The sequence below is a fragment of the Euphorbia lathyris genome, chromosome 7 (assembly GCF_963576675.1).
Source record: "Euphorbia lathyris chromosome 7, ddEupLath1.1, whole genome shotgun sequence".
Lineage (NCBI taxonomy): Eukaryota > Viridiplantae > Streptophyta > Magnoliopsida > Malpighiales > Euphorbiaceae > Euphorbia > Euphorbia lathyris.
In genome coordinates this window covers 70990995-71017674 of record NC_088916.1, presented here as the reverse complement: position 1 = coordinate 71017674, position 26680 = coordinate 70990995, and the positions used below count along the sequence as shown (strand labels likewise).

General features: G+C 38.0%; 2 protein-coding genes across 2 annotated transcripts; one reads left to right on the top strand and one right to left on the bottom strand.

Moving 5' to 3' along the window:
- Window positions 1–500: 500 nt before the first annotated feature.
- On the top strand, window positions 501–6788 carry LOC136200899 (putative pumilio homolog 7, chloroplastic). Its single transcript, XM_065991404.1, has 5 exons — window positions 501–2237; window positions 3265–3427; window positions 4629–4792; window positions 5923–6178; window positions 6419–6788. The coding sequence occupies exons 1-5, from the start codon at window positions 775–777 to the stop codon at window positions 6521–6523; spliced, it is 2151 nt and encodes a 716-aa protein (XP_065847476.1). The 5' UTR covers window positions 501–774; the 3' UTR covers window positions 6524–6788.
- An 879-nt stretch (window positions 6789–7667) lies between these two features.
- Window positions 7668–9861, bottom strand: LOC136200986 (annexin Gh1). Its single transcript, XM_065991503.1, has 5 exons — window positions 9710–9861; window positions 8963–9108; window positions 8654–8872; window positions 8332–8544; window positions 7668–8200 (listed from the first exon to the last, which is right to left on the bottom strand). Exons 1-5 carry the CDS (start codon window positions 9783–9785, stop codon window positions 7904–7906), a joined length of 951 nt encoding a protein of 316 aa, XP_065847575.1. The 5' UTR covers window positions 9786–9861; the 3' UTR covers window positions 7668–7903.
- Window positions 9862–26680: the final 16819 nt, after the last annotated feature.

Sequence of the window (26680 nt, the reverse complement as noted above, 5' to 3'; positions counted from 1 at the left end):
TCCTGATCCTTCGAATCTGTAACCATCAAGATCATCTTTATTATTCTATATTTCAATTGAGTAATTATTTTGTTTTATCTGAATATGGAAAGAAAATAAATTCGATTTACGTTTTCCGCGTTCCATTTATTAAATAATTAAAATAATTAAAATAAACATAGAAAAAAAAGGAAAAAGAAGAAGACAACTTCTTAAGGAAGGATAATAAGCTGTGAACAAGTCAATATCCAGTGAAGAGAAAATCAAGCTTTCTGTTTTAACTTAAAAGATTCTTATAACTAACATACGAAAAATTAATTATTATAATATTAATTAAATTAATTATCGTTAATTAATCAAATAATAAATCACATTAATTAATAGAAAATAGAATCCTAGTCAGCTTCTCTCTCTTCTCTCTCTTTTATTTCTCTCTTCTTTTCTTTCTGTCACTGTGTGTTGTGTTGTTTCTTCATTGTGTGTGTGTAGTGCCGACTCACAACTTCATTGTAATGGCGTGAGCCTGAACACTCTGTAACTGAACCGTACGGCCTCCCTCTCTCAATCGTCTTCCTCCATTGAAATTATCACAATCGCTTCCATTTTCTTCATTTCATCTTCTTCTCTCTCGATTCCTAAATTCGTTAATTGAAATGGAAAAGCGGAATTTTTTATGCTGTTTTTAGTCTCTCGAAATCGATTTCTGACGTGGGTTTTTGGGGTTTTCGAAAAGGGTTTTTTTCGTTGTCTGTCTGTCTGTTTGTTTGTTTGTTTTGTTTTGTCTGTACACTGATAATGGGGAAACTTACTGATGGTGATAAGTGGATGAATGGGAATGTGATCAGAAATGGGGATTACTTTAATGATCAACGAAATGTGCCTTATTTTGGGCTTCTGATTCCTCAATCGATTGGAATTGGTTCTGTGATTCAGTCATCGGAATGTTCTTCTGGTTCGTCTTCTTCGTCGAACTCTTTCTCTAATGGGTTTTTATCACATGAAGATTCGACTGTGAAGAACGACAGAGAAAGGGAGATTTTCAATGATGTGCCAAATGCGCCATACTTTATTCCTCAGAGTATGGTGTCAAATGGGTTTTCATCAAATGAGCTTGGTTCACAATTTATGGCTCCTATATCTGAAGAGTCGTCTAAGTATCAATTAGGACTGTGTTTTGATTCGAAATCGCCTCTTGATGAATTTGGGGGTTTATCTCAACGTTTCTCTGGAATCAATATAGGTGAAGAAGTACTAAATGGTGGTGGTACTAAAATGAAGGGATCATTTGATGTAGACTCTAGTTTTGGGTTTGGGTTTAATGATCATAATGTTCAATACAATGCTAAAAAACATAGCTCATTCTGGGATTTCAACAATGGGGGGTCTGGTTTTCAATCATCATCATCTCCTAATGGTGTTTCTTACACTAATTATGATGATTTAAACCGTACAATCACTGGATTGAAAAGGGATTCTTATAATACTTCTTCAATGGGGTCTTCTCTTGCTCATAATCTCAATCTCCCCAATAATCTCTGTTCAGGCTCTGCTTGGTACACTAATAATCAAACTGATTATCTACTGGAACAGAGGAAGGAAAAGATGGGAAGTTGGATTAATTGGGATAATCATAATCCATCATTAGCTGGATCTTATCTTGTTGATCCTTCTCCTATTCTCTCTCAACCAATGAATCAAAAACTCCATGATGGTTCTGCTAGAATTTTGAGAAACAGAGGAATTTTAAACAATGGGTTTTCTCATCCAGTGAGGTCTATGAAATGTGCTGAGGATAGTTTCATTATCCAAGGAGGAAAAGCTTCAGCAAATCAACATTTGTACAACAAAAGAAGTGAGTCACTGTTTAATGAGATGTCAGTGAGAGGAAAAAGCATTAAGCTTGATAATTCTAGCCATGATGGGTCAAATTGGGTGAATGTGAATGTGAATGTTCAGAAGCCTGTGGTTCCAAGTGTTAATTCATTGAGTGAAGTTCAGGGTAATATTTATTTGATGGCTCAGGATCAGAATGGATGCAGGTGGTTGCAGAGGATTTTTGATGAAGGAACAAAAGATGATATTCAGATCATTTTTAATGAAATTATTGAACATATTGTTGAACTTATGTTGAAGCCTTTTGGCAATTATGTTATCCAGAAGTTCTTGGATGTTTGTGATGAAAAACAAAGGTTGCAGATTGTTTTAATGGTCACTGATCAACCAGGCCAGCTTGTCAGAATTTGCTTAAACACTTATGGGTAATCTATTCTACTCCCTTTATGCTTTATTACAACTACAACTTGAATTTTTTTTATATTTTATGTATTATTTTGACAAAATTACTAGGGCTAAGTAAATTGTACATTTACATGTTCGTGATTTAAAAGTTTGTAAATGCGGGTTTGATGTTTCCTTTTGCAAAGATAAAAGTTTTTTTACTAAACTTGTTAGTATACAAGAGAAATTTGAGGAATTTGTATATGTTAGGAGGGGTACAAAAGATGGAAAGAGGTTATAAACTTTTAAATTATAAAAACATCTTTGCAAAACTATAAGCGTTTGTTTGAGAGTTTAGAGGTTAATGGGACGAGAGTTAAAGGAGGTAATAGAAAGGAAAGAGAAATGATGAAAATGAAAGTTAAAAATTAACCTTGTTTGGAAATTTATAGAATGTAAATGAGAGTTCAAGAAAAGGAAGGTTAAATGTATTCTGCAGAGATAAATTTTTGTAATGAAGTTTACCGTTACTTCCATTAACCCCCAATTTGGAGGTTAGAGTTTGGAGGTTAAAGGAAATAAATATTTAACTTCCATTAACCTTCATTTACTCTCCAAAAACAACTCAACACAAGGTTAATGTGATATTTAACCTTCCATTACTCTAATTTACCTCCATTAACTCCCTTGCAAACAAAGGCTAAGGTTTGTTTATGTACTAAGAACCAATGTTGCTTCTGAACCGGTCCTAAAAAAACAGTTTATGATTGCACATTTGCAAAGACATGTTCGTGATTTAAAAATTTACAAATGCGGGTTTGAGGTTTCCATGTGCAAAGATAGATTGTTTTACTAAATCCGGTAGTATAAAAGAGAAATTTGAGTAATTTTATTATTTTTTATGCTTAAATTTGTATAGTAGAGGAAACTTCAAACTTGTGTTTGCAGACTTTTAGATCACAAAAATCGTGTTGCAAAACCATAAGATTTGTTTTTGTACTAAGAAGCAAGAACCCAGGTTGTTTCTGAATTTGCAAATTTTGATTAGAATCTTTGTGTTGTAAACAGGACACGAGCAGTGCAGAAACTGATTGAAACTCTGAAGACAAGGCATCAAATATCATTTGTGGTAACGGCACTGAAACCTGGTTTTCTTGATCTTGTCAAGGATCAAAATGGTAATCATGTCATTCAACGTTGCTTGCAATGTCTCAGCAATGAAGATAATAAGGTAAATTAAACTTTTGAATGTGTTTTGGATCAAGTATTCGCTATTTTACTTTGCATCTATTTGAATTCTTGAGTTAAATTTAGTGTGTTTTACTTTATTTTCTTACTTGTTTCGTGTGCTCTTAGGTTAAAGTATATTTATCGCCCCTAGACGTTATTTCAGGACATAGAAGTTTTTGAGCTTTATATTATAGTAACATAGTCCATAAAAGAAAATCCATTGAAAAATAACAAAGTGATGATCTCGAAATAGATATTTGACCATAATTTATAGTGACATGGATAAAATAAGAGTTAATGATAAGTCAAACTTATCTAAGTCATCGTATTGTTAATTTTTTAAATGGATTTTCTTTGATTTAGACTATAATGTTACAATAATATAAACTTCAAGGACTTTTATATCACAATATGAATTTTAGAAGACATAATGTGCTATTGAACAAAATGGAGTCTTTCGTTGGAGGAGCAGAGAGCACTATCACAATTTTACACAAGTAAATGCATAGTTGTTAAAGGCGCGCGCACAAGGCACTAGGCCAAGCGCCTTAAAGGCATGTGCTGTTGCCAAGGCGACAACAAGGTGCGACTTTGTGCGCCTGGCCGTGATTATAAGAGGCATGTCATGGCGCACTTATGTGGGTTATTTTAGGATTTTAATCTCCACCGTTAAATTAGACACACATATACACAATGGGAACTGATTTTGTAGAAGAGTATCAACAACAACAACAAAGCCTTAGTCCCGAAATGATTCGGGATCGGCTAACATGAACCATCATATAAAACCGTGAAATCAAGTCGTGTCAGCGACACAAATTCTCTCCCTCCACTTTGTTCTATCCACTACTATATTTTCCTCGATCCCCAATAAACTAATATCACTCTCTGATCAGCTTATTCCAAGTTTGCTTAGGTTTTCCCCTACCCCTCACCACTACATCCCTTTGCCACTCTTCAGTCCTCCTAACCGGCGCACTTTGTAGATGGGTATCATTTGGATTAAAACATTCTTCATTAGAAGCAATCTGAAGTCATTTAGTGTTTAAATCTCAAGAAAATTGTTCATATCCTATCTGATTTTCTAATTTCTTAATAACATAAAGGTATGTTAGTGAATTAAGCATTGTTTATTTATATCCTATCTGAGCGTTTTACTTGTGTTGAAAGATTCTGAGCTTGTTATTCCTTTGTTTGTGCAGTTCATATTTGATGCTGCTGCAAAGTTCTGTGTTGACATTGCAACTCATAGACATGGATGCTGCGTAATGCAACGCTGTATCACACATTCTACTGGGAAAAGTCGAGACAAATTAGTAACTGAAATTTCTAAAAACTCACTTCTGCTTGCTCAAGATCCTTTTGGGTAAATTCTTTTTACTGTTTGAAGCTCATTTGTCACTTCATATGCTTACTTTTAGGCATGTTTATGTTGTGCTATTTAAGAGTAGTAAAATGGGTTATCATGTCATAATCGTGTTATGTGCATTTATACCATCCATGTAATTATATATGATATAAATGATACAAAAATGATAATCATGTCAAACGAGTCTTATTAAGTGGGTTGTCGTGTCAGAGATTGACAACCCTAGTTTTATTGCCATGCCAAATTTTAGCTAGGTAGTTCTAGAATAGGATTACTATAATATATTGTGGATGAAATGCATCCACGATCACTAGAGTAAGGGGTCTATTTCTCAACTCAACTTCTTTTTCTTTTAATAAAATCAATACTTCACATTTCATTTCAATAAAGTCATTCAAGCGAATTTGTGTACAAAAACTCATTGAAATATTGATGTGACACAAGTCAATTCACTATATGCCAATCAAATGTCATGCCGGTCATGTGTGACTTTTATGGTTGATGTGGCACATCCAAAGATCATTTTTGTTTTAAATCACATCCTTGTCTGATGTAGTGCTTAGTTGGGAGAGATAATCTGCTGTCCCCAATTTGGTGTCTCCTTCCATACCTCTCTCACATAAAAAGTCAATAAATTTATGTGTGGGTCCTCCTGACCTACGTAATAAAAATTATTGACTTTTTATGTGAAAGGAATATGGAAGTGGACACCAAATTGGGAACGGGCAGATTATCTCCTCTTAGTTGGTATATAGTCAACCAACTTATTCTTTTTGTGTGTGCTATGTCAATGATTTAGTGAAGTTTTATACATAAATTTACCGGAATAACTTTATTGAATTCAAATATGAAGTTCAGTGATTTTACTGAACGAAATAAAGTTCAAAATTCTTTGTAAAACTTTCCTAAATGTCGGTGACCGTTGGTGCAATTTACCCGATATACTGTCGTGTTTCTTAAGCTTTTGAATATAATGTTGAACATCATGAATTTCAATAGCTAGACTTTGACACTAGTGCTTACAAATACAAATGTTCCATTTTCATATAATTTGGTAATTCTTTTCATTTTGCAAGATAGATCTGTTTATTAACCTGAACCTTTGTTTCTTCTTCTCTTTGTGGCAGAAACTATGTAGTTCAATACATTGTAGAGCTGAAGAGCCCATCTGCTGTAGTCAATCTGCTAACTCAATTCAAAAGGCACTATGTACACCTCTCAATGCAGAAATTTAGCAGCCATGTTGTTGAAAAGTGCCTTAACCATTTGGAAGACAGCCGCGAACAGATTGTCCGTGAACTTATCTCCGTTTCGCGCTTCGAACAGCTCGTGCAAGACCCTTTTGCCAACTATGTCATTCAATCTGCCTTAGCAGTCACCAAGGTATGAAAACATACAACTTATTATATAGTACATTTTTTTATATAGTTGCATCAGTAGCGTTCACCAGGACCCTGATTCACCGTTAGATCTAGGCTCATTAAATCTACACCTTAAGATGCTTTGAATCTCTATTGTATGATTATAATGAGCCTAGATCTAATGATGAATGATCTATTCAGGGTCCAGTGAACGCTACTGATAGTTGCATATAGATAATGTTCATGATGTCTTGTCAAGCAGGGTCCTCTTCACTCTATGCTGGTTGATGCAGTCCGGCCTCATATGATTCTACGTACAAATCCGTATAGTAAGAGGATCTTTTCGAGGAATCTGTTGAAGAAATAACGTTTTGTTTATCTGTGTTGTTGTTCTGTGAGAGTTTAGCCTTGTTCAGTAGTAATAAATAGTGTTTCAAAAGCCAGAGATGCAGAATATCATCAGGGGGATTGATTCACTGCTGATATTTTTGCTAGGAATTTTTCGATCGTCGGTGAAGATGTTTATGATGCAGATACGAACATGTATTATTCTGTTGTGTCCTGTTGTTGTCTTGTTTATGTATTATATCTTCCATGGTCAGAACCTTTGGTATCTGCTTCCAAATTTTGTAGTCTGGACAACCTTTTTTAATTGTGTGTTTAAGTTATTTTTGCACATCTCTCTTTCTATTCTATTTACTTTGCTGCATTTGGAAGAAAATTTTGATAAAATTAATGATGATGCTTCAATATGGAAAATAGGTGATTGAATTTATATGGATGAATTGTATTATTTTCTCAAAATTGTCTTGTTTTTCTGAAGAAAATAATTGAATTTTTCAGTACGAAACATTTGGAAAATAACATGGTTAATAATTTTACATTCTTGACAAATTCACAGTAGTTCCTAAGCTAAATAAAAAGGTTAAACAATCCTATTCAAGTTCAATCCAACTCACTAAAATTAAAGTAAATTTTTATTCAGAACATGCAGGATTAAAACATCAGCAGCTTTATGAACTTGATTTAAAAAACCTCTTGGCTTTTTAAACTTATAGACTGTTTCGTTAGCTCTCTAAATTTACTTAAAATGACGTGATTAACCTCTCAAAACAAGAGAATTTGTACAAATCTGAATATATATATCACTTTAAGGTTCAGGGAGCGAAGAGATGAAGAGATCCCTGTAAATTTAAACAAGTGTGCTAAACAAAGTCCAAACAATCAATTTACTTTTTAAACCAAGTTCAAAGAGCCATTGATATATTAAGCTTTTGAGTATATAAGATTTATTTAAAACATTTTTCCATTATAATAATAATTTTAATTATTACAAGGCGTACAAAATCCATATTGAAACACCGATTTTGAATGCAAAAAACATTTGAGACCGGTGTCTGAATATTTGTAGCAACATTAAATCTGGTGACTGAATCACCGAATTTGGAATCGGGGTCTTAAAAACCAGTTTTGTACACCCTTTTAACAACCTAGACATGAGAGTAGTAATCTGAAGAAATAAAGATAGTAAAGAATGTTTTGAACAGGGGAAGCATAGCCTTCATAGGCATGTTTTATTTACTGAGATAGGATATGTTCTGATAGGGGAGCATAAAACAAACCGTACAACCGAAACTAAAACAAAACGACAAAACTTGACAAACATACAAGGCAAATTGAAATCACAAAACCACATATTGCCTCATGACAGAAAATTCCCCCCACTTGAAAGAACTGAATCAACATCTCAATCATCCTTTTGTCCAACAAGTGCCAAGAGCATTTTCTCATAATCTCCACGTGTGTCCTTGGCAATGGCATGTTCAAGTGTAACACTGTTTCTTCGCTGGTATTCTTCTTTTATAATTTTCAAGTCAACCTCAGCCCTTGTGGTGACAACTCTAGTCAGAGCACCTTCATCAGTACCAGTTTTATTGATAGCCAGACGGAGAACCTTCTCAAAATACTTCTCTGGGTGTACCAGACATTTCACTGTTGACCTTAGTAGTCCCAGGAATTCATCCTTGGGGTCAGCTTTCAAATCCTCCAAAGATAGTAGTGACAATTCAAGCATATCATCAGTTTTTCAATCAACAGAAAACCAAATGCATGAATGTTATGACACAATAATTCATTTTGAGTGCAAACCAATTATACAGACTAGTTCTTGCATACCTTGTTGATATCATTGCCGAAAGCATTTTTGTATTGATTCAGAGTTGCATTAATTTGTGCTTTGCTTCTGGTAGCCAGGATCCTGATGATATCATCATCACTGTAAGCCTTGTTTGAGATCTTCTCATGGATTAGCTTAGCCTCAGTTTTGGCCAAGGTCATGTTCACCTCATCTCCCTCATATCGGTATGCGCATACAATAGGAAACAAGAGCTGACAGCACAAATATGATGTTGATCACAAATTCAGACAACCATAGCTTAAGTTCTAACAACAAACAGTGAAATAGACACTTAAAACTTTTAAAATCCAGATAGGATACCTTGCGGAAATCCCCAGTGGTGTGATGTGCAACGTCCTCTTCAAGGGATTTCTTAAAGCGAGCATGATAAGCCTGTCTAACAATAAGCAACTCTTTTGAGGATCTTGTGCAGGCGATTTCCATAAGAACCTGGTTGCTTGAAGTCCATCTCTTTGTTGCCTCATTAGCCAAAAGTGCATCACGTTCAGCAGGAATTAGTGTCCATAGCAGCACCACTCTCTACTCAGACAAAAAATATATATTTAGTAAATCAAACGTTCTTCTGATGACCATATGCAATTCAAATAGGAAGTGCTTTATAAAGCTAACCTCAAAATCTTGAGTAAGTTCCTTGTCCAATGCCTTGAGTAGATCTTCTCCGAAGGTCTCGGCATATTTCTCTCGGATCTGCTTGCGCTGAGCAGCATTCCTGTGGCCCAATATGGATATAATCAAGTCCTCATTGGTTCCCCATCCTGCAAAAGTTTTTACATAAAATTTAATTCATAATTTCACATAAATCAGGCAGAAAGTAAACCGTGCAAATACCAACATGTCTTCACTTTTTCTATACCTAGACAAATTTTTTTATATGATTTATTTCAGGACAGAACTTTCATCTTTTACGTAATTCCTTTCAATATCTCACTTTATTCGTTTTGCTTTAACAATTAACTAACGTATGCGGATGTGGATATTCATACAAAGTCAACCGTTCTGATTACTAAATTTGATCAACCATCCATCTGATCTCGATTTCTCTAAGCCAGTAAGAACTGATTTTCGGTTACTTAGCAGTAACAATGGCGTTGCAACTTTGCAAACCGAAGATAAACACTATTTTCTGACAATCTAATCAAGATCCACAAAAGAAAAAGGGCGATCCAGCTAAAGAGATGAATCGCACATAAAACAAACCGTATTTTACAAAGAAATACGGATAAAGTGATTTTAAAACCATCCACAAACATTAGACTCCACACAAAGCGACGATCAAAGACAGATCCAACGAGAAATAGCACGATCATCATAACAAAGAATTAAACAAAAGTGGAAACAGAGCATGGAAAAAGAAACCTGAGAAAGCCTTTCGGAGCTGCTCACAGTCTTCGGCGACAGAAGGAATTGAATGAGGAACGATAAGAGTCGACATTGTTCTGATCTCTCAGGTTCTGTGAAATGATTTAATGGAAGTGCTGAATATCTGTTACGCTCTCTGTGTGAGAATCGAAAACGAGAATGGAGGATCATAATGTATATGCTCTACCTTTATATATGGAAAGTGGGCCCTACCTTTTTAATTGATTTGATTAGCCCTGTCGATTCGATGGGTCCATTCGTTAGATATTAACAAAAATGTGCTGTAACTCTTTTACGATTTTATTCTAGTTAATTATTCATACAATATAATTAGCTGAACCACTCCTCAAAATATCATTATTTTTCTTAAATATTTTAGATAATTTGTACGATTTTTCGGTTTGAATTTTTTAGGTATATTAAAATTTGAATTCGAAACTTACTTTAAAAGTCTCAAAGAGAGATTGATAACTCTCCAACCGAAGTATGCAGAATGTCCGTTTCCGGATACCAAGTTTCAAAAAAGCTTTTCAAAATAAGCGTTTAACCACTTAAATCAGCCTTAATTAGTATTTATTTTTTTCAATTTATGATTTTAATTTATTTTCTTCAAAAAATATTTCTCATAAAATATATTTATTCGAAAAACTTTATTTTCTACCAAATAAACTGAATCATATAAATTAAAGTAAACATATACAGTAAAACTTCTATAAGTTAATAATGTTGGGACCATAGAATTTTATTAATTTAGAGAGTTATTAATTAATCGATAAATTAATAGTTATTAATTTATAGAGTGATTTTAAATTTTTTTTAAATAAATTTTAAATTACTAATATAAATAAAGTTTTTGTCTAAAATCAATGAACAAATAAAATTAAATGTGCATTATATAAGTTAATTGAACCTGGAAGTTCATTGTATTTGTGTTAAAAATATTCAATGTATCATAGTTAATGAATTACTATATAAATTTATCTGGAGTGTTGTTTCAAATCATACCAAAAATAGGCTTCTCATGAATCTGTCACAACGAATTTAGAGGAAACAACCACTGAATACATTTATGAACTTGAGGGAATGATTGGTCAGCTTGGTTCCCGCAATCCAATGGATGTCAATCAAATATTGGATTATCCAGGTGAAAACAATGAATGCTCACAAGTCCAAAGTTTAAAAGAAATTGTGTCGCACGTTATGCAAAATTCAATTGAGGATGAAGCTGATGATAATTCAGTACCTTTGAAACCAGTCACAAGAAAGGAAGCAATTATATCATCATCCACTCTTTACAATTTTTTTTGTTACAATTTGACAATGATACACCGGAACTTTTCAATGCACTGAGAATGGTTAGCGATGAAATTCAACTAGATTTAAATTTCAAGAAAAAACAAAATACTATAGATTCATATTTTACTAAATTATCCTAAGTATATATATCTATATATATTTCGCACATGTATTTGAGAAATTATTAATTTATAGAGGTAATAATACAATGTATTTATAAAGGGTTGTTCCAGAAAATTATTATTTTATTAATTTATTAAAATTGATATTTTTTGAACTGGTCCAAGTCGGGACTAGAAGAAATTATTATTTTAAAGAGTTTATTAATTTATCGAGTATTAATTTATAGAGGTTTTACTGTATAAATAACAAAAAATGCAAGAAAAGATGAAAGTTTTTGCAGGATTTCTTTTGTTATTAAAGGTGTAAGAAGATAAGAATGATATAAATAGAAAAAGATATTAGTATTAAAATACTAGAAAAGGAAAGTCGAAAGTTTTTGCAATGCCTAATAATGATATATAATATATGGATATATAATATTGGTTACAGCCTAATAATGATGATAATACATCAAATATAGTATTGTACTATATTCTTTGGAAAGAAATTATTTTAGAAACCTAAAAAAGTAAAGTAAACATTTTTTTTTTTTTTTGAGAGAAAACATTATTTTTCATTAGAAAAGTAAATATACATAATCATTTAAGGGTAGACATTATAATTGTTCATAATAGTATGAGACACATTTTAAAAACACTTCAGGATGCATGTGAATATAATGACTCTCATTTGTACGTTATAATCTTATTTTTTTATAATCTTATTTTTTTTATAACATCCAGATTTTTTTTATCAATTAATGAGAAATAATATAAAATTAATGATAATTAATGTATGATTAATACATGGTTAATGATCAATATCTGCTCCTTATGAGAGCTCTCCCTAACACCTAGGTTTAGGATTTATCTTTTTTCTTTTTCTTACCTTCGACGGATCCACAATCGATACTGTACTTTCCCGAGCAATGGAAGAGAATCTTCAACACCTTCAGATCGTCGACGACGGCTTTGAATTCCCTGCAGCAGAGATCGAACCAATAACAAATAATTATCAATTATGTTTGGTCGGAACCCTAATCACAGATCGCAAATACAAATTCGAAATCTTCAAAGGAAGAATGGCGAGTATATGGAGGCCTGGTCGGGGAATAACGATAACGGATTTAGGGGGAAAACTAATTCTGTTCCGCTTCTATCATCAATACGACTTACAATGGGTTATGGAAGGAAGCCCATGGACATTTGATAACAGCCTTCTTGCACTCTAAGAAATCCAGCCAGGTGTCGAACCATGCAACGTACCGCTTTTTGAGATAAATTTTTGGGTTCAGATCCATGGACTCACAGCGAACTTTTTTACTGAATCTGTTGGACATGCCCTTGGCAACTTCATTGGTAATTTTATTGGCTATGACCCCAAGAATAGATGGACAGCAGACAGACCTTACATGCGCATTAGAGTTCGCATTGACATTCGACTCCCATTGAAGAGAGGGAAGAACGTGAGGAGGGCAGGCGGGAGCTGGTTGAAAGCCGAATTTAAATACGAAAAACTGCCGACTTTTTGTTTCATCTGTGGCCTAATAGGTCATATTGACAGACACTGCGCAAAATTCTTTGAACAGCCCATTGAGGAAGTCGTTAGACAATGGGACGCCTCCATCCGCGTACCGAACAGAAAAACAAGTACAGTTGGAGGAGAACGATGGCTTAGGGAGGAGGAGGAGGACGTTCGTAGCTGGCAGATGCGAACCACTGCATTAACACCTGAGGCAGGAAACTTGAACAGTCTGGGAGCAAATATGGGGACTGGGGCGGGAAGGAATACTGACAAAAGGACTACAATTGAAGAGGTAGAGGAGGATACTGATCTGACCATCCCGGATGATCGCAAGCGCCGAAGAGAAGACGGAATTGGGGGAAGCAAGATAACAACAAATATAAATGACACAACTTTTGTGCAACCCATGGTATGTGATGAAATATCCATAACAGACGACAGAATTAAGCAGGCAGCACCAAAGGAGTCCGATCCAAAAAACGGAGCAAATGCAGGCCCGGATGGAGGGGTCTGCCCACATACATGAAAATATTAAGTTGGAACTGTCGGGGGCTTGGTAGCGCCAGGGCAGTTCCGGTTCTCTGTGAAATGATTCGAGTTCACAAACCTGATATGATTTTTTTGTTCGAAACATTGGTGTGTAAATCGCGTGTTGAATTTCTAAGGAATAAGATCCAATTTGATAGCTACTATAATGTTGATTGTGTTGGACATAGTGGTGGAATATGTGTTTTTTGGAAAGTTTCCAGTGATTGCTCCTTACTTTCCTATTCAGCAAACCATATAGATATGGAAGTGGTGGATGGTAAGCATGGTAACTAGAGGGTTACAGGTTTTTACGGGTACCCTGAGAGGACTAGAAGAAGAGCTTCTTGGGATCTCCTTCGCTCACTGGCGGGGGCATCAAATCTGCCGTGGGCTATCTTAGGAGAATTTAATGATCTCTTATCGCCTGAAGATAAAATTGGGACTCATGACCATCCTGATTGGTGCCTCAGGGGCTTTAGAGAAGCTATTAAAGATTGTGGGCTGTACGCTCTTCCGCTTGAGGGCTATCAATTTACATGGATCAGATCAAAGGGGAAGGCAAGTGAGGTGCAAGAGAAACTTGACCGGGTGTTTACAAATGGCGAGTGGCTGCAGGTCTTTCCAAATGGGCTATCTAAGAACACGATGGCTCATTCATCTGATCACAGCCCCATCATCTTACAAACAACCCCGGATATCATCAATCGCTCCAATCATCATTTTATGTTTGAAGATAAATGGCTCCGTGAGCCAGAATTAGACACATTGGTTCAGACGAGCTGGAATAAGACGGTGAACAGTCCTGTGATGGAAAGGTTTGCGGAGGTTGCTAATTCCTTAGGAAGTTGGGGTCGTCAATTGATGCAGAAGGAGAGAAGAGAGACCCGTGATAATATGATAAGATTGGAACAGCTCAGAACGGTTTCTTCGCCAGAAGCGGCTGTCGAATACGATCAGGTCAGATTAAAAGTTATTGACGACCTGCTGAAAGTTGAAGACCATTGGAAACAGCGTGCTCGCCTCCAATGGCTTGCTGACGGAGACACTAACACAAAGCTATTTCACTCAATAGCTAATGGTAGGAGAAAACGCAACCGTATCAGTAAGATCCAAAGTGAGGAGGGCGAATGGGCCACTGAGCAGGAGGATATCTGCTCAATTGCGCAGAATTACTTCAGGAAATTATTTGCTGGGTGCGGGCAGGATGTTAGCAGTGTCACAAACCTGATCTCAAAGAAAATATTTGGGGATGCAAGCTTACAGCTCCTAAAACCATTTACAATTGAAGAATATCATGCTGCCTGATAGGGGTCAAAAACCCCTATCTTTGGGTACGGTTTTAGGACGGTTTTTAGGGTTATTTGGCTAATAAGCGAGCAATTCTCGCATTTAAATGCTTTTGTGTGAGTAAGTTAGGAATTGAGAACATTCTATTTACTTTTCGTCGTTTAGGCTTGTTTTGTAATCAATTTAGGCAAATACGGCCGAAATAGCATGCGTATTAGAATTCCGTTATCTTTTGAAGCTAATTGGTCCGTCAAAAGTCGCACCAAACGAAGCGTTTGCTCAAAATAAGCGATTGACGGATCAATTTGGCTTTTGGACTAATGTTTTCCGGAGTTTTTATGCGTGTGCAGGTGTGAAGTCGGACGCAAAAGGTCGCGGAACTCATCGAGCTTGGATCGAGCGCGCTTCGCGCGAAAACGCTCGACGAGCAGGGCCCTACGGGCCATTTCTGCTCGCCGAGGCCTGCTCGGCGAGCAGGAGCCTGCTCGTCGAGCAGGCCACCAGGCGCCTGCTCGGCGAGCAGGGGGCTGCTCGGCGCGAGCAGCCCTGCTCGCCGAGCAGCCTTTCCTGCTCGGCGAGCAGCCCTGCGGGAATTGGTCAAAAAGACCAATTCCGCCCCCACGAAGCCACGCTCGGCCCCACGTCTTCTTACACCAACTAGGACACGAAAATAGGTCAAAACGAGGCCCGAGACGCATCTATAAATAGGGTTTTTCAATTGTAATTCAAGATCTTTTACTTTTGTAATTAGCTTAGCTTCCACCTTGAGAAATCCTCTCCACCTCCTCCATATCCTTCAAACCTCCATTGAAGATACCTTCGAAGCTCCGTTCACCGAGGATTACTCAAGCTCCATCCTTAAATCCTAGAAAGACGCCTGCATTGGTAGACAGGTTCCCTGAAAGGGATTTTTCTTCTTTTATATTTTGTCTAGCCTCTGATACATGCTATGAATTCTAGGTTTATTGTAACTTCGTGACAATACATTCATCTTTGATATATAATATAGTTTTTGTTCATTCAGTTGTTTTAATGTTTTAATCTTTGTCTCACGCTTTGTCTGATTGGTTTAACTCATTCGATAATCCCAAAATTAGGTTGGCACATATTGCGAGCTGAATCTGACCTAGTCAGTGCCTATAGGATTGACGACCCTATAGAAGATTAAGCCCAAATTACTGAGCCTTAGAGCTAGTTTCGGCCTTACAAGGGAATCACGAACTAGGGACTTTAGGAGGATAGGTCGGGTTAATCGCCTTGGACACAAGCGACTTAGTTTCAATTCAATTGCTTAAACATTCTATCATTGTTATCATCGTATTCCTTCATGTTCATTCAGTTAATTGCTTTGGTAAAAGATCAATTAGGGGTAGAGTAACTTAGTTAGGGTTAGAATAACTTAGTTAGAATTAGATAACTTAGCTAGGATTAGCATAATTCAACCTAGGAGTAGATTAATTAAACAAACCAAACTCAAAACCCCCTAAGCCTAGATAACATCCGAGATCGAGTAGCTTGATACTTGCAGAAATAAATCATGTGGACGATAACCTGGACTTAAACCAGAAATTTATTACTTGATAACGACGGGGTACACTTATCCCTTAGTGAGTCCTCATCTCTAACCTTAGGTGGGGACGCATCAAGTTTTTGGCGCCGTTACCGGGGATTTATTTCTTCTGCAATATCGAACCAAAGGTCGACTTGTTAGTTTAGGCATTCTTTGTGAATACTTTCCTTGTTAATATCATTCATATTTATATAGATATATACACTTGTTGATATACTATTACTTAAATTGGATCGTTCTTCCAGCAATTATGGACAACAGAGCATCAAACCCGTCCATGAACGATCTTAACACAAAAATGGACTTCCTGGTGGCTTCATGCAACCAAAATAACCAACCAAGGATACCATTCTGCGAGAGATGCGGCCAGAATCACCCCGGTAGGGTATGCCACATCAACTATTACGTACCTAGAGGTGAGAATGTAAGTTATTTGGGTAATCATCAAAGGTATAATTCTGAACCCTCAACTTACAACTACTACGATCAGGAGCACACACGATATCCACCGGCGCCCTATATGGCACCTATGGATACCCTTCCATGTCCTCATTCTAACTCTACTTTTTATGGCAGGCAGACAGGGTACTCAGAAGGAATAATGACTCTCCTAAAAGAGATATCCGTCCGACTGGCAGCCAACGAGGAGGCATGCAGGACCCTGAGTGACCAGCTCGCCACAATCAGACAAGAAGAAAGGGAATGCCACGAGGCGTTCCTCTTGCAAGAAGAAGCAGCTCAAACCATCGCCCTAAGGAGCGGCAAGGAAGTGGACACACTCGTGGCATCTCCATCGCAAATGCCTCTGTCATCTCAGGTAAGTAGGGAACCGGAAGTGGTAAGCAACCCCGGTCCCGCATCTGAAACTTCAGCCTCTGAAAAAGTTGTAGAAAAAGTGGTTAGGCCTTATACACCAAAACTGCCATTCCCTCAGAAGCAGAAAAAGGCCAACCTAGATAAGAAATTTGCCCGGTTCTCGGAAATCCTTAGTAGATTAGAAATAAACATTCCATTAATGGAAGCACTAGAGGAGATGCCGAACTATGCAAAATTTCTTAAAGACATGTTGTCGAAAAAGAAAAAGTTTGGGGAAAATGAGATAGTGGCTTTAACAGAACAATGCTCGGCCATAATCACCCATAAATTACCCCCCAAGCTTAAAGGTCAAGGGAGCTTTACCATCCCGTGTAGGATAGGCAACATGCACATAGATAGGGCATTATGTGATTTAGGAGCGAGTATTAATCTTATGCCTCTATCAATTTTCAGGAAATTAGGGCTCGGAGAACCTAAACCAACAAACATGACACTGCAGCTAGCGGATCGGTCAATTGCACGGCCTAGAGGCATAGTTGAAGATGTGCTTGTAAAGGTGGACAAACTGATCTTCCCGGTCGATTTTGTGGTCCTCGACATGGAAGAAGATGACTCCGTCCCCATTCTCCTCGGGAGACCATTTCTTGCAACCGGTAGGACACTAATAGACGTCCATGGAGGTAAATTGGTCCTAAGGGTGCAGGACAAAGAGGTAACATTTAACGTTTATGAATCCATGAAATTTCCTCAAGAACGCTCCAAAAGTTGTAACTTTGTGGATGCACTTATAGATGAATGTGTTGAGGAAGTTGATCTCGATATAAGAAATGCCTCTTTAGAACTCGGTCTAGGTGGTGAGGAATGTGAAAACTCAAGTGAGCCATTTGAAGATCTCCCACCTGAAAAATGTTATTGGGTTAAGGGTAGAAAAGAGGACCTTGATCGTGAGATCAAACCTAAACCTAAGACCTCGTTGGAAGAACCTCCAAAATTGGAGCTTAAACCCTTACCCAACAACCTAAAATATGTTTTTCTTCAACCTCCCACAGATTTACCCGTTATTATTTCTTCTTTGTTGACAGTTGAACAGGAAGAAAAATTGGTGGAGGTGCTGATGGAACATAAAGGAGCCTTTGGATGGTCAATCCACGACATCAAAGGTATCGACCCCAAAATCTGCACACATAGAATATTTCTTGAGGAGGAGATCAAGCTATCTGCCCAACCTCAACGACGGCTCAACCCTAATATGAAAGAGGTGGTAAAAGTCGAGGTTATAAAACTCCTCGACGCAGGTATCATCTTTCCAATCTCTGATAGCCAATGGGTAAGCCCGGTTCAATGTGTGCCCAAAAAAGGGGGAACAACGGTAATGGAAAATGAAAAAGGAGAATTAATCCCAACTAGAAAGGTTACGGGTTGGCGTGTATGCATAGATTATAGGAAATTAAACGAGGCCACCCGTAAAGACCACTTTCCCTTACCGTTTATTGATCAAATGTTGGAACGGTTGGCAGGGCACGAATTTTTCTGTACTTTAGATGGGCTATCCGGCTATATGCAAATTCCTGTGGACCCTTTGGATCAAGAGAAAACCACATTCACTTGCCCCTATAGGACTTTTGCATATAGGCGGATGCCTTTCGGATTATGTAATGCCCCTGCCACATTCCAACGTTGCATGATGGCTATGTTTTCTGACATGGTCGAGGAGTTCCTAGAAATTTTCATGGATGATTTTAATGTTGTAGGACCTACTTTCGACCAATGTCTTGAAAACTTGGACCGAGTCTTAGAACGTTGTGAAGACAAGAACTTGGCACTTAATTGGGAAAAATGCCAGTTCATGGTCCAAAATTGTATAGTATTAGGACACAAGGTGTTAGGGAAGGGGATCGAGGTCGATCCGGCGAAAATTGAGGTGATTGAAAAACTGCCACCTCCTACCAATGTGAAATTGGTTAGGAGCTTTTTAGGACACGCGGGGTTTTATAGACGATTTATAAAAGACTTTTCAAAAATCACTAAACCCCTCACTCAATTATTGTTAAAAGATGCTGATTTTAATTTCAATGAAGAATGTATGCTTGCATTTAAATTACTGAAAAAGAAATTAATTGAAGCACCCATTATGGTAAGCCCGGATTGGTCCCTTCCCTTTGAGTTAATGTGCGATGCCAGTGATCTGGCTGTAGGAGCCTGTCTTGGGCAGAGGGTGGATAAACTTTTTCGCCCAATTTTCTATGCTAGCAAAACCTTAAATGATGCACAACAGAATTATTCAATAACTGAAAAGGAATTGCTAGCCGTAGTATTTGCCTTTGACAAATTCAGATCTTATTTGGTGTTATCTAAGGTAATTGTTTTTACTGACCATGCAGCCCTGAGATATCTGATGAGCAAACAGGATGCAAAACCTAGGCTGATCCGTTGGATCTTACTACTCCAAGAATTTGACATCGAGATCAGAGACAAGAAGGGGGTAGAAAACGTGATAGCGGACCATCTATCCAGGTTAGAGTCAGATCGTCAACCCTTAGAGCATGAGGCAATCAAGGAAGTATTCCCGGATGAAACGCTGTATTCGGTAAAAACTCTCCCCTGGTTTGCAGACATCGCGAACTACAAAGTCGGTAACATTCTTCCTCTTGATTTAGATGCAAACAAAAGACGTAAGTTTTTGTTTGAAAGCAAACAATATTTTTGGGAAGAATCCTATTTATTTCGATTCTGCACTGATGGCATGATTAGGAGATGTATACCTGAGGAAGAGGTAGAGTCAGTGATTAACATGTGCCACTCTAGGGAACCAGGCGGCCACTTCGGGCCAGATAGGACAGTGGCTAAAATTCTCCAAAGTGGACTTTGGTGGCCACAAATGCATAGTGATGTCAATAATTATATTAAATATTGTGATGCATGTCAGAGAGTAGGGAATATTTCTAGGAGGAATGAGATGCTTCAACAAGGCATACTCGTCTGTGAGCTATTTGATGTTTGGGGCATAGACTTTATGGGACCTTTCCCTATGTCACACACTAACCAATACATTCTTGTTGCGGTTGATTATGTCTCTAAATGGGTAGAGGCCGAAGCCCTACCCACAAACGATGTTCGAGTAGTGATAAAATTCCTGAAAAAGAATATCTTTACTAGATTTGGTACACCCCGGACTATCATTAGCGATGGGGGATCCCATTTCTGCAATAAACAGTTTGACACATTGCTCCAAAAGTATGGCGTAGCCCATAGGGTCGCAACACCTTACCACCCTCAGACAAGTGGTCAGGTAGAAGTGTCAAACAGAGAGCTAAAATGCATTCTTGAGAAAACGGTAGGGAATGCTAGAAAAGATTGGAGTCTTAAACTGGACGATGCTCTCTGGGCATACCGGACAGCATTCAAGACTCCCATAGGAATGTCCCCCTACCGTTTGGTTTTTGGGAAATCTTGTCACTTGCCTGTTGAATTAGAGCACAAAGCTTATTGGGCGCTAAAATTTCTAAACTTTGACCCTAAACTTTCAGGTGATCTACGGTTAACACAACTGCACGAACTGGATGAGCTCCGATATAACTCTTATGAGAATGCCAAATTGTACAAAGAACGAACCAAGCGGGTGCACGATAAAAAAGTACAGCGGAAAACCTTCCAAAAAGGCGACCAAGTGCTATTTTATAACTCCCGACTGAGATTCTTCCCGGGCAAGCTCAAGAGTAGATGGTATGGACCATTTTCAGTTCTTGACGCACATCCCGCCGGTATGGTTGAGATCATGTTGAATGATGGAACCACCCAGAGAGTTAATGGACACCGACTTAAACTTTATCTCGATAAAGACACTTCAGGTGTCCAAATCCTCCGGCTTCAGAATGATCAGTAAGTTGTCTTCTCCACCTTAACTTTTTACACCCGTACTTCATGATTTATGATGCAATGTTGGAACTTATTGCATATTTTTAGTGTGAGGAGGAGGGGTAGACAAACTTACAAAAATTGTATAAATTTTTAAATTTTTGTTGCGTCGTGTCTAGTTTAGGTTTGCGTTTTGGTGTTTTATTTTTGCTTTATTTATGTTTTTGCATGTTTAGGACCTAAAACCGTGAACCTCCTTCGAATCTAAACTTCGTTATTTGTCTTTGAGGGCTGAAAACCGAATCTAAAATTGCATGACAACTAGTTTAGGCGTAAGACACAACTCTTGTATTTGTAAAAGCATGAGCTACAGTTTGCATTTAGACCCTACTTTTGAAGAAATGCTAAAATCATTACTTAGGTAGATAACTTAAGAATTGAAGGCATGTGATATTAAACTTGAGTTTGGGGAAAACTAGTAAACACAAAATTGAAACCCAAAGAATTGTGAGCTGAATTTGAGCCTAAGAGCGAACATCAAAAAGCTCTTTTTCTTGACATTTTTTGTGTGAATGCACTTGTGGAAGATTACAGATTTTGCACCTAATACTGTGTTGAACCTACATGCAATGATTTGAGATGATAAACGATGAATCAGCCTCATTAGAATTAACCCTTTTCTTTACCTTGTTTTTCTTTTTCATCCACTCTAGGAAGCCCCTTTGAGCCGACATTTTTGTAGTTTGTAGATTTTTCTTTCGTTCTAACCCGTTTTTGCGAACCACAACTTGGTTCGCCACTTAACCCTTGTTTTTGCAAAGCTCGAACTGAGCCTTTGTTTTCTTCTAGCGCTTTATCTTTGTTTTATGGCATTACAGTAGCAAGCCAAAAGGCTAAGAAGTGAATGAGCATCACTATCCCAAAAAGAAAAAAAAAAAGAGAAAAACAGAAAAAAAGAAAGAAAAAGAAAAGAAAAGAGACGAACAAAAGGGAAGAACTTCATTCCCCAGTTCTTATAAATCAAAAAACGTCTCAAGAAAACATTCCAAAAAGAAAATAATAAGGGATGAATAAAAAGCTCAGTCACTTCATATTTGCTAAAGCCATTTAAACTTAGTTTTTGTAGCGCTAGAACTATTAACCCTTGTTGTACCTTTAACCCTCTAACCACATTACAACCCCGATTAGAGGCTATTTTTGATATCATCGGAATCATATAGCATAGTAGAGGAACGCGGATGAACGTGCAAAATCAACGTCATCCTAAGCAAGAACATAAGCCGAGAGTAAACACCTTAGCCACCAAAAATTGTGTGAATGAGTGAACTACCTATGGTGAGGTGTTTTACTTAGCGATCCCCTCAAGCTCGTTTAATTGAACATGTGTCCATTTGCTTAAAACTATAACCCATGATAATTGAAATGCGGCTTTTGGATATCGTGTCTCTACTTTGTACTTCCGAATGCATGTAATTATAGATGCTCGAAATTATGTCAAGCACCTAGTCAAACTGGGAAGTTTTCTAGCTTGCTTGTGATGGCGGGTTTAGTTTTTTTTAGTTTACTTGGGGACAAGTAAAGTTTTAAGTGCGAGGAGGTTTGATAGGGGTCAAAAACCCCTATCTTTGGGTACGGTTTTAGGACGGTTTTTAGGGTTATTTGGCTAATAAGCGAGCAATTCTCGCATTTAAATTCTTTTGTGTGAGTAAGTTAGGAATTGAGAACATTCTATTTACTTTTCGTCGTTTAGGCTTGTTTTGTAATCAATTTAGACAAATACGGCCGAAATAGCATGCGTATTAGAATTCCGTTATCTTTTGAAGCTAATTGGTCCGTCAAAAGTCGCACCAAACGAAGCGTTTGCTCAAAATAAGCGATTGACGGATCAATTTGGCTTTTGAACTAATGTTTTCCGGAGTTTTTATGCGTGTGCAGGTGTGAAGTCGGACGAAAAAGGTCACGGAACTCATCGAGCTTGGATCGAGCGCGCTTCGCGTGAAAACGCTCGGCGAGCCATTTCTGCTCGCCGAGCAGGCCGCCAGAGGCCTGCTCGGCGAGCAGCCCTGCGGGAATTGGTCAAAAAGACCAATTCCGCCCCCACGAAGCCACGCTCGGCCCCACGTCTTCTTACACCAACTAGGACACAAAAATAGGTCAAAACGAGGCCCGAGACGCATCTATAAATAGGGTTTTTCAATTGTAATTCAAGATCTTTTACTTTTGTAATTAGCTTAGCTTCCACCTTGAGAAATCCTCTCCACCTCCTCCATATCCTTCAAACCTCCATTGAAGATACCTTTGAAGCTCCGTTCACCGAGGATTACTCAAGCTCCATCCTTAAATCCTAGAAAGACGCCTGCATTGGTAGACAGGTTCCCTGAAAGGGATTTTTCTTCTTTTATATTTTGTCTAGCCTCTGATACATGCTATGAATTCTAGGTTTATTGTAACTTCGTGACAATACATTCATCTTTGATATATAATATAGTTTTTGTTCATTCAGTTGTTTTGATGTTTTAATCTTTGTCTCACGCTTTGTCTGATTGGTTTAACTCATTCGATAATCCCAAAATTAGGTTGGCACATATTGCGAGCTGAATCTGACCTAGTCAGTGCCTATAGGATTGACGACCCTATAGAAGATTAAGCCCAAATTACTGAGCCTTAGAGCTAGTTTCGGCCTTACAAGGGAATCACGAACTAGGGACTTTAGGAGGATAGGTCGGGTTAATCGCCTTGGACACAAGCGACTTAGTTTCAATTCAATTGCTTAAACATTCTATCATTGTTATCATCGTATTCCTTCATGTTCATTCAGTTAATTGCTTTGGTAAAAGATCAATTAGGGGTAGAGTAACTTAGTTAGGGTTAGAATAACTTAGTTAGAATTAGATAACTTAGCTAGGATTAGCATAATTCAACCTAGGAGTAGATTAATTAAACAAACCAAACTCAAAACCCCCTAAGCCTAGATAACATCCGAGATCGAGTAGCTTGATACTTGCAGAAATAAATCATGTGGACGATAACCTGGACTTAAACCAGAAATTTATTACTTGATAACGACGGGGTACACTTATCCCTTAGTGAGTCCTCATCTCTAACCTTAGGTGGGGACGCATCACTGCCCTATTTGAAATGCAGCCGGGGAAGGCACCGGGGCCGGATGGTTTTAATGCCGGATTTCTGCAGAGATACTGGAGCTTGATTGGTGAAGAGATTTTTAAATCAGGGACTTCTTGGCTGAACTCAGGTACTTTCCCTCCTGATCTTAACCATACGATTATCACTCTCATCCCCAAATGTGATAATCCGATTACAGTGAAAGACTTGAGACCAATTGCACTTTGCAACGTTGTCTATAAAATCACAGCCAAAGTTCTTGCTAACCGCCTCAAACCACTTCTACCAGATTTAATTTCTGAAAACCAATCAGCTTTTATTAAGGGTAGATCTATTCATGATAATGTGCTATTGGCTTTTGAGGTGATTCATAGTATGAAAAAGAATGTAGGGAAAAAGTGCGGGGATGTAGCACTGAAAATTGATATTAGCAAGGCCTACGACAGAGTGAGTTGGAACTTCCTTGCCTCCATACTGGATCGAATGGGTTTCCCTGAAATCTGGACTAAATACATCATGCTATGTGTTACTTCGGTGACGTATTTTGTAAAGATAAATGACGGTTTAGTGGGACCTATTACACCGGAACGGGGTCTGAGGCAAGGGGACCCCCTATCTCCCTACATGTTTCTCCTCTGCGTCGAAGGCTTAACTACACTGATATCTGAAGCTGAAAGAAAAGGAAAATTACATGGGATTCGAGCTTGCAGAGGGGCACCACCAATCTCCCATTTGTTATTCGCTGATGACGCTTTCCTATTCTTCAAAGCAAACATCGAAGAGAGCAGAGAGGTAAAGAATATACTGAGGAAGTATGAGGAGGCCTCGGGTCTGGCGATAAATTTCACCAAATCTGGGATTCTCTGTAGTAGCAATGTGAATGATTTACTCATCGACGGCATTTCCTCGATTCTGGAGGTGTGGCAACCCCTTAACACCGGGCGGTATCTTGGTCTCCCATCGCTAGTAGAAAGGAAAAAGAAAGAAGTTTTTGCCCACTTGAAAGACAAACTGGAGAAAACTTCAAACTTGGCGTGGTAAGCCCCTGTCAAAAGCTGGTAAGGCAACCATGATCAGAGCAGCTGGTCAGGCTATCCCAGTATATTACATGAGTGTCTTTCTCATTCCTGTGTCGACGGCAGAAGAACTTCAGAGAATTCTGAACTCATTCTGGTGGGGAAATAAGAAGGATGGAGCCAGAGGAATCAATTGGATGTCCTGGGAAAAGTTGTGTGTATCTAAGGATGGGGGAGGCCTTGGTTTTCGTGACTTAACTGCCTTCAATTTGGCTCTATTAGGAAAACAAGGGTGGCGTTTACAGTCATCTCCAGATTCTCTTGTCAGTAAGGTCTACAAAGCTGAATATTATCCTACTGGGGATTTTTTAAACTCTAGGTTGGGACACTCACCTAGCTATATTTGGCGGAGTATCTAGAGTTCCCAAATTCTGCTTCAGAAGGGAGTGAGATGGAAGATCAGCGACGGCCAGAACATAAATGTGTGGAAGGATTATTGGTTGAGAGATGAGTACTGTCAGAAGATCACGTCGCCAATACCAGAAGGAATGCACAATCTAAAAGTTAGTGACCTGTTCATATTTAACTCTGTTGATTGGGATATGGAACTACTACAAGATCTGTTTTCTGAACAAGATATTGCTGCAATTTGTCGCTCAACAGTGCGAATTAGAGGAAGGAAGGATAAGCAAATATGGCATGGTACTAAGGATGGAGAGTATTCTGTTAAAAGTGCCTACAGGATTGCCACCACTATTCTCACAAATGATGAAGAATTAAGAGCAGAGGGGCTATGGAATCAGATTTGGGCTGCTGCTGTTCCTTTTAAAATCCGCTATTTTTGTTGGTGTTTGGTGAGAAATTGCATTCCTACCAGGGTCAAAATTAAAAACAGAGGTGTTAATATCGATGACAGTTGTGTGCTTTACTCATTGGATATCGAAGACATTTGGCATTTGTTTTGGCTCTGTCAAAAAGCGCAGACGATGTGGATTGTTGCGGGATTGCATGGAGCAATTGCTGCTGTTGCAGATATAGCAGCAAACTTTAGCGAATTGTTTTTTGGTTTTTGCAGGACTGCTGATTCTGCACAATCGGAACGATTCATGACGCTCTTGTGGTGTTGGTGGAAGGCAAGGAATGAGCTATTATGGAACCAAAAACACATCCCTGTGAACCAATTAATTGACAATGGCGTTAGATACACTGTTGATTGGAAGATAGCACAGACAAGGAGAAAAGCGGATTCAATACAATTAATACCAAGTCTATGTGACAAATCTTGGCACAGACCTGCTGTCAACAGACTATCATACTGCTCGGACTTCAGCACCTTCACGTTACTGGGCTATTCGGGATGCGCTGCTGCAATCAGGGACTCAACAGGAACCTTAATCACGGCTAGAACAGACATTACAGACGGCTTGATGGATGCAAGAGAAGGGGAAGCATGGGCATTAGCACAAGCAATTAACTGGGTAAATAGCCTGGGACTCACAGATGTGGTCTTTGAAACTGATTCCCTACTTACTGTCCAAGCTATCAACTCTCTCAAGACGGATCTTTCGGAATTTGGCGACCTTATCGCTCATTGTCGATCTCTTATCTCAACAAACAGCGGTTCCTCGGTCCGCTTTATCAAGAGGCAAGCTAATAGCTTAGCTCATGCTTTTGCAAGAGCGGCTTCACAATATGCTAGGCCAACCATTTTCAATTCTGTACTGAATTTTATTTCTTCCCCTGTATTAAACTTCTGTCGAATTTTACATCAGTAATGAAATTCCTTTTCAAAAAAAGAAAAACATGGTTAATAACAATTAATAGAGGATTGATGATAATTAAACTCAATTA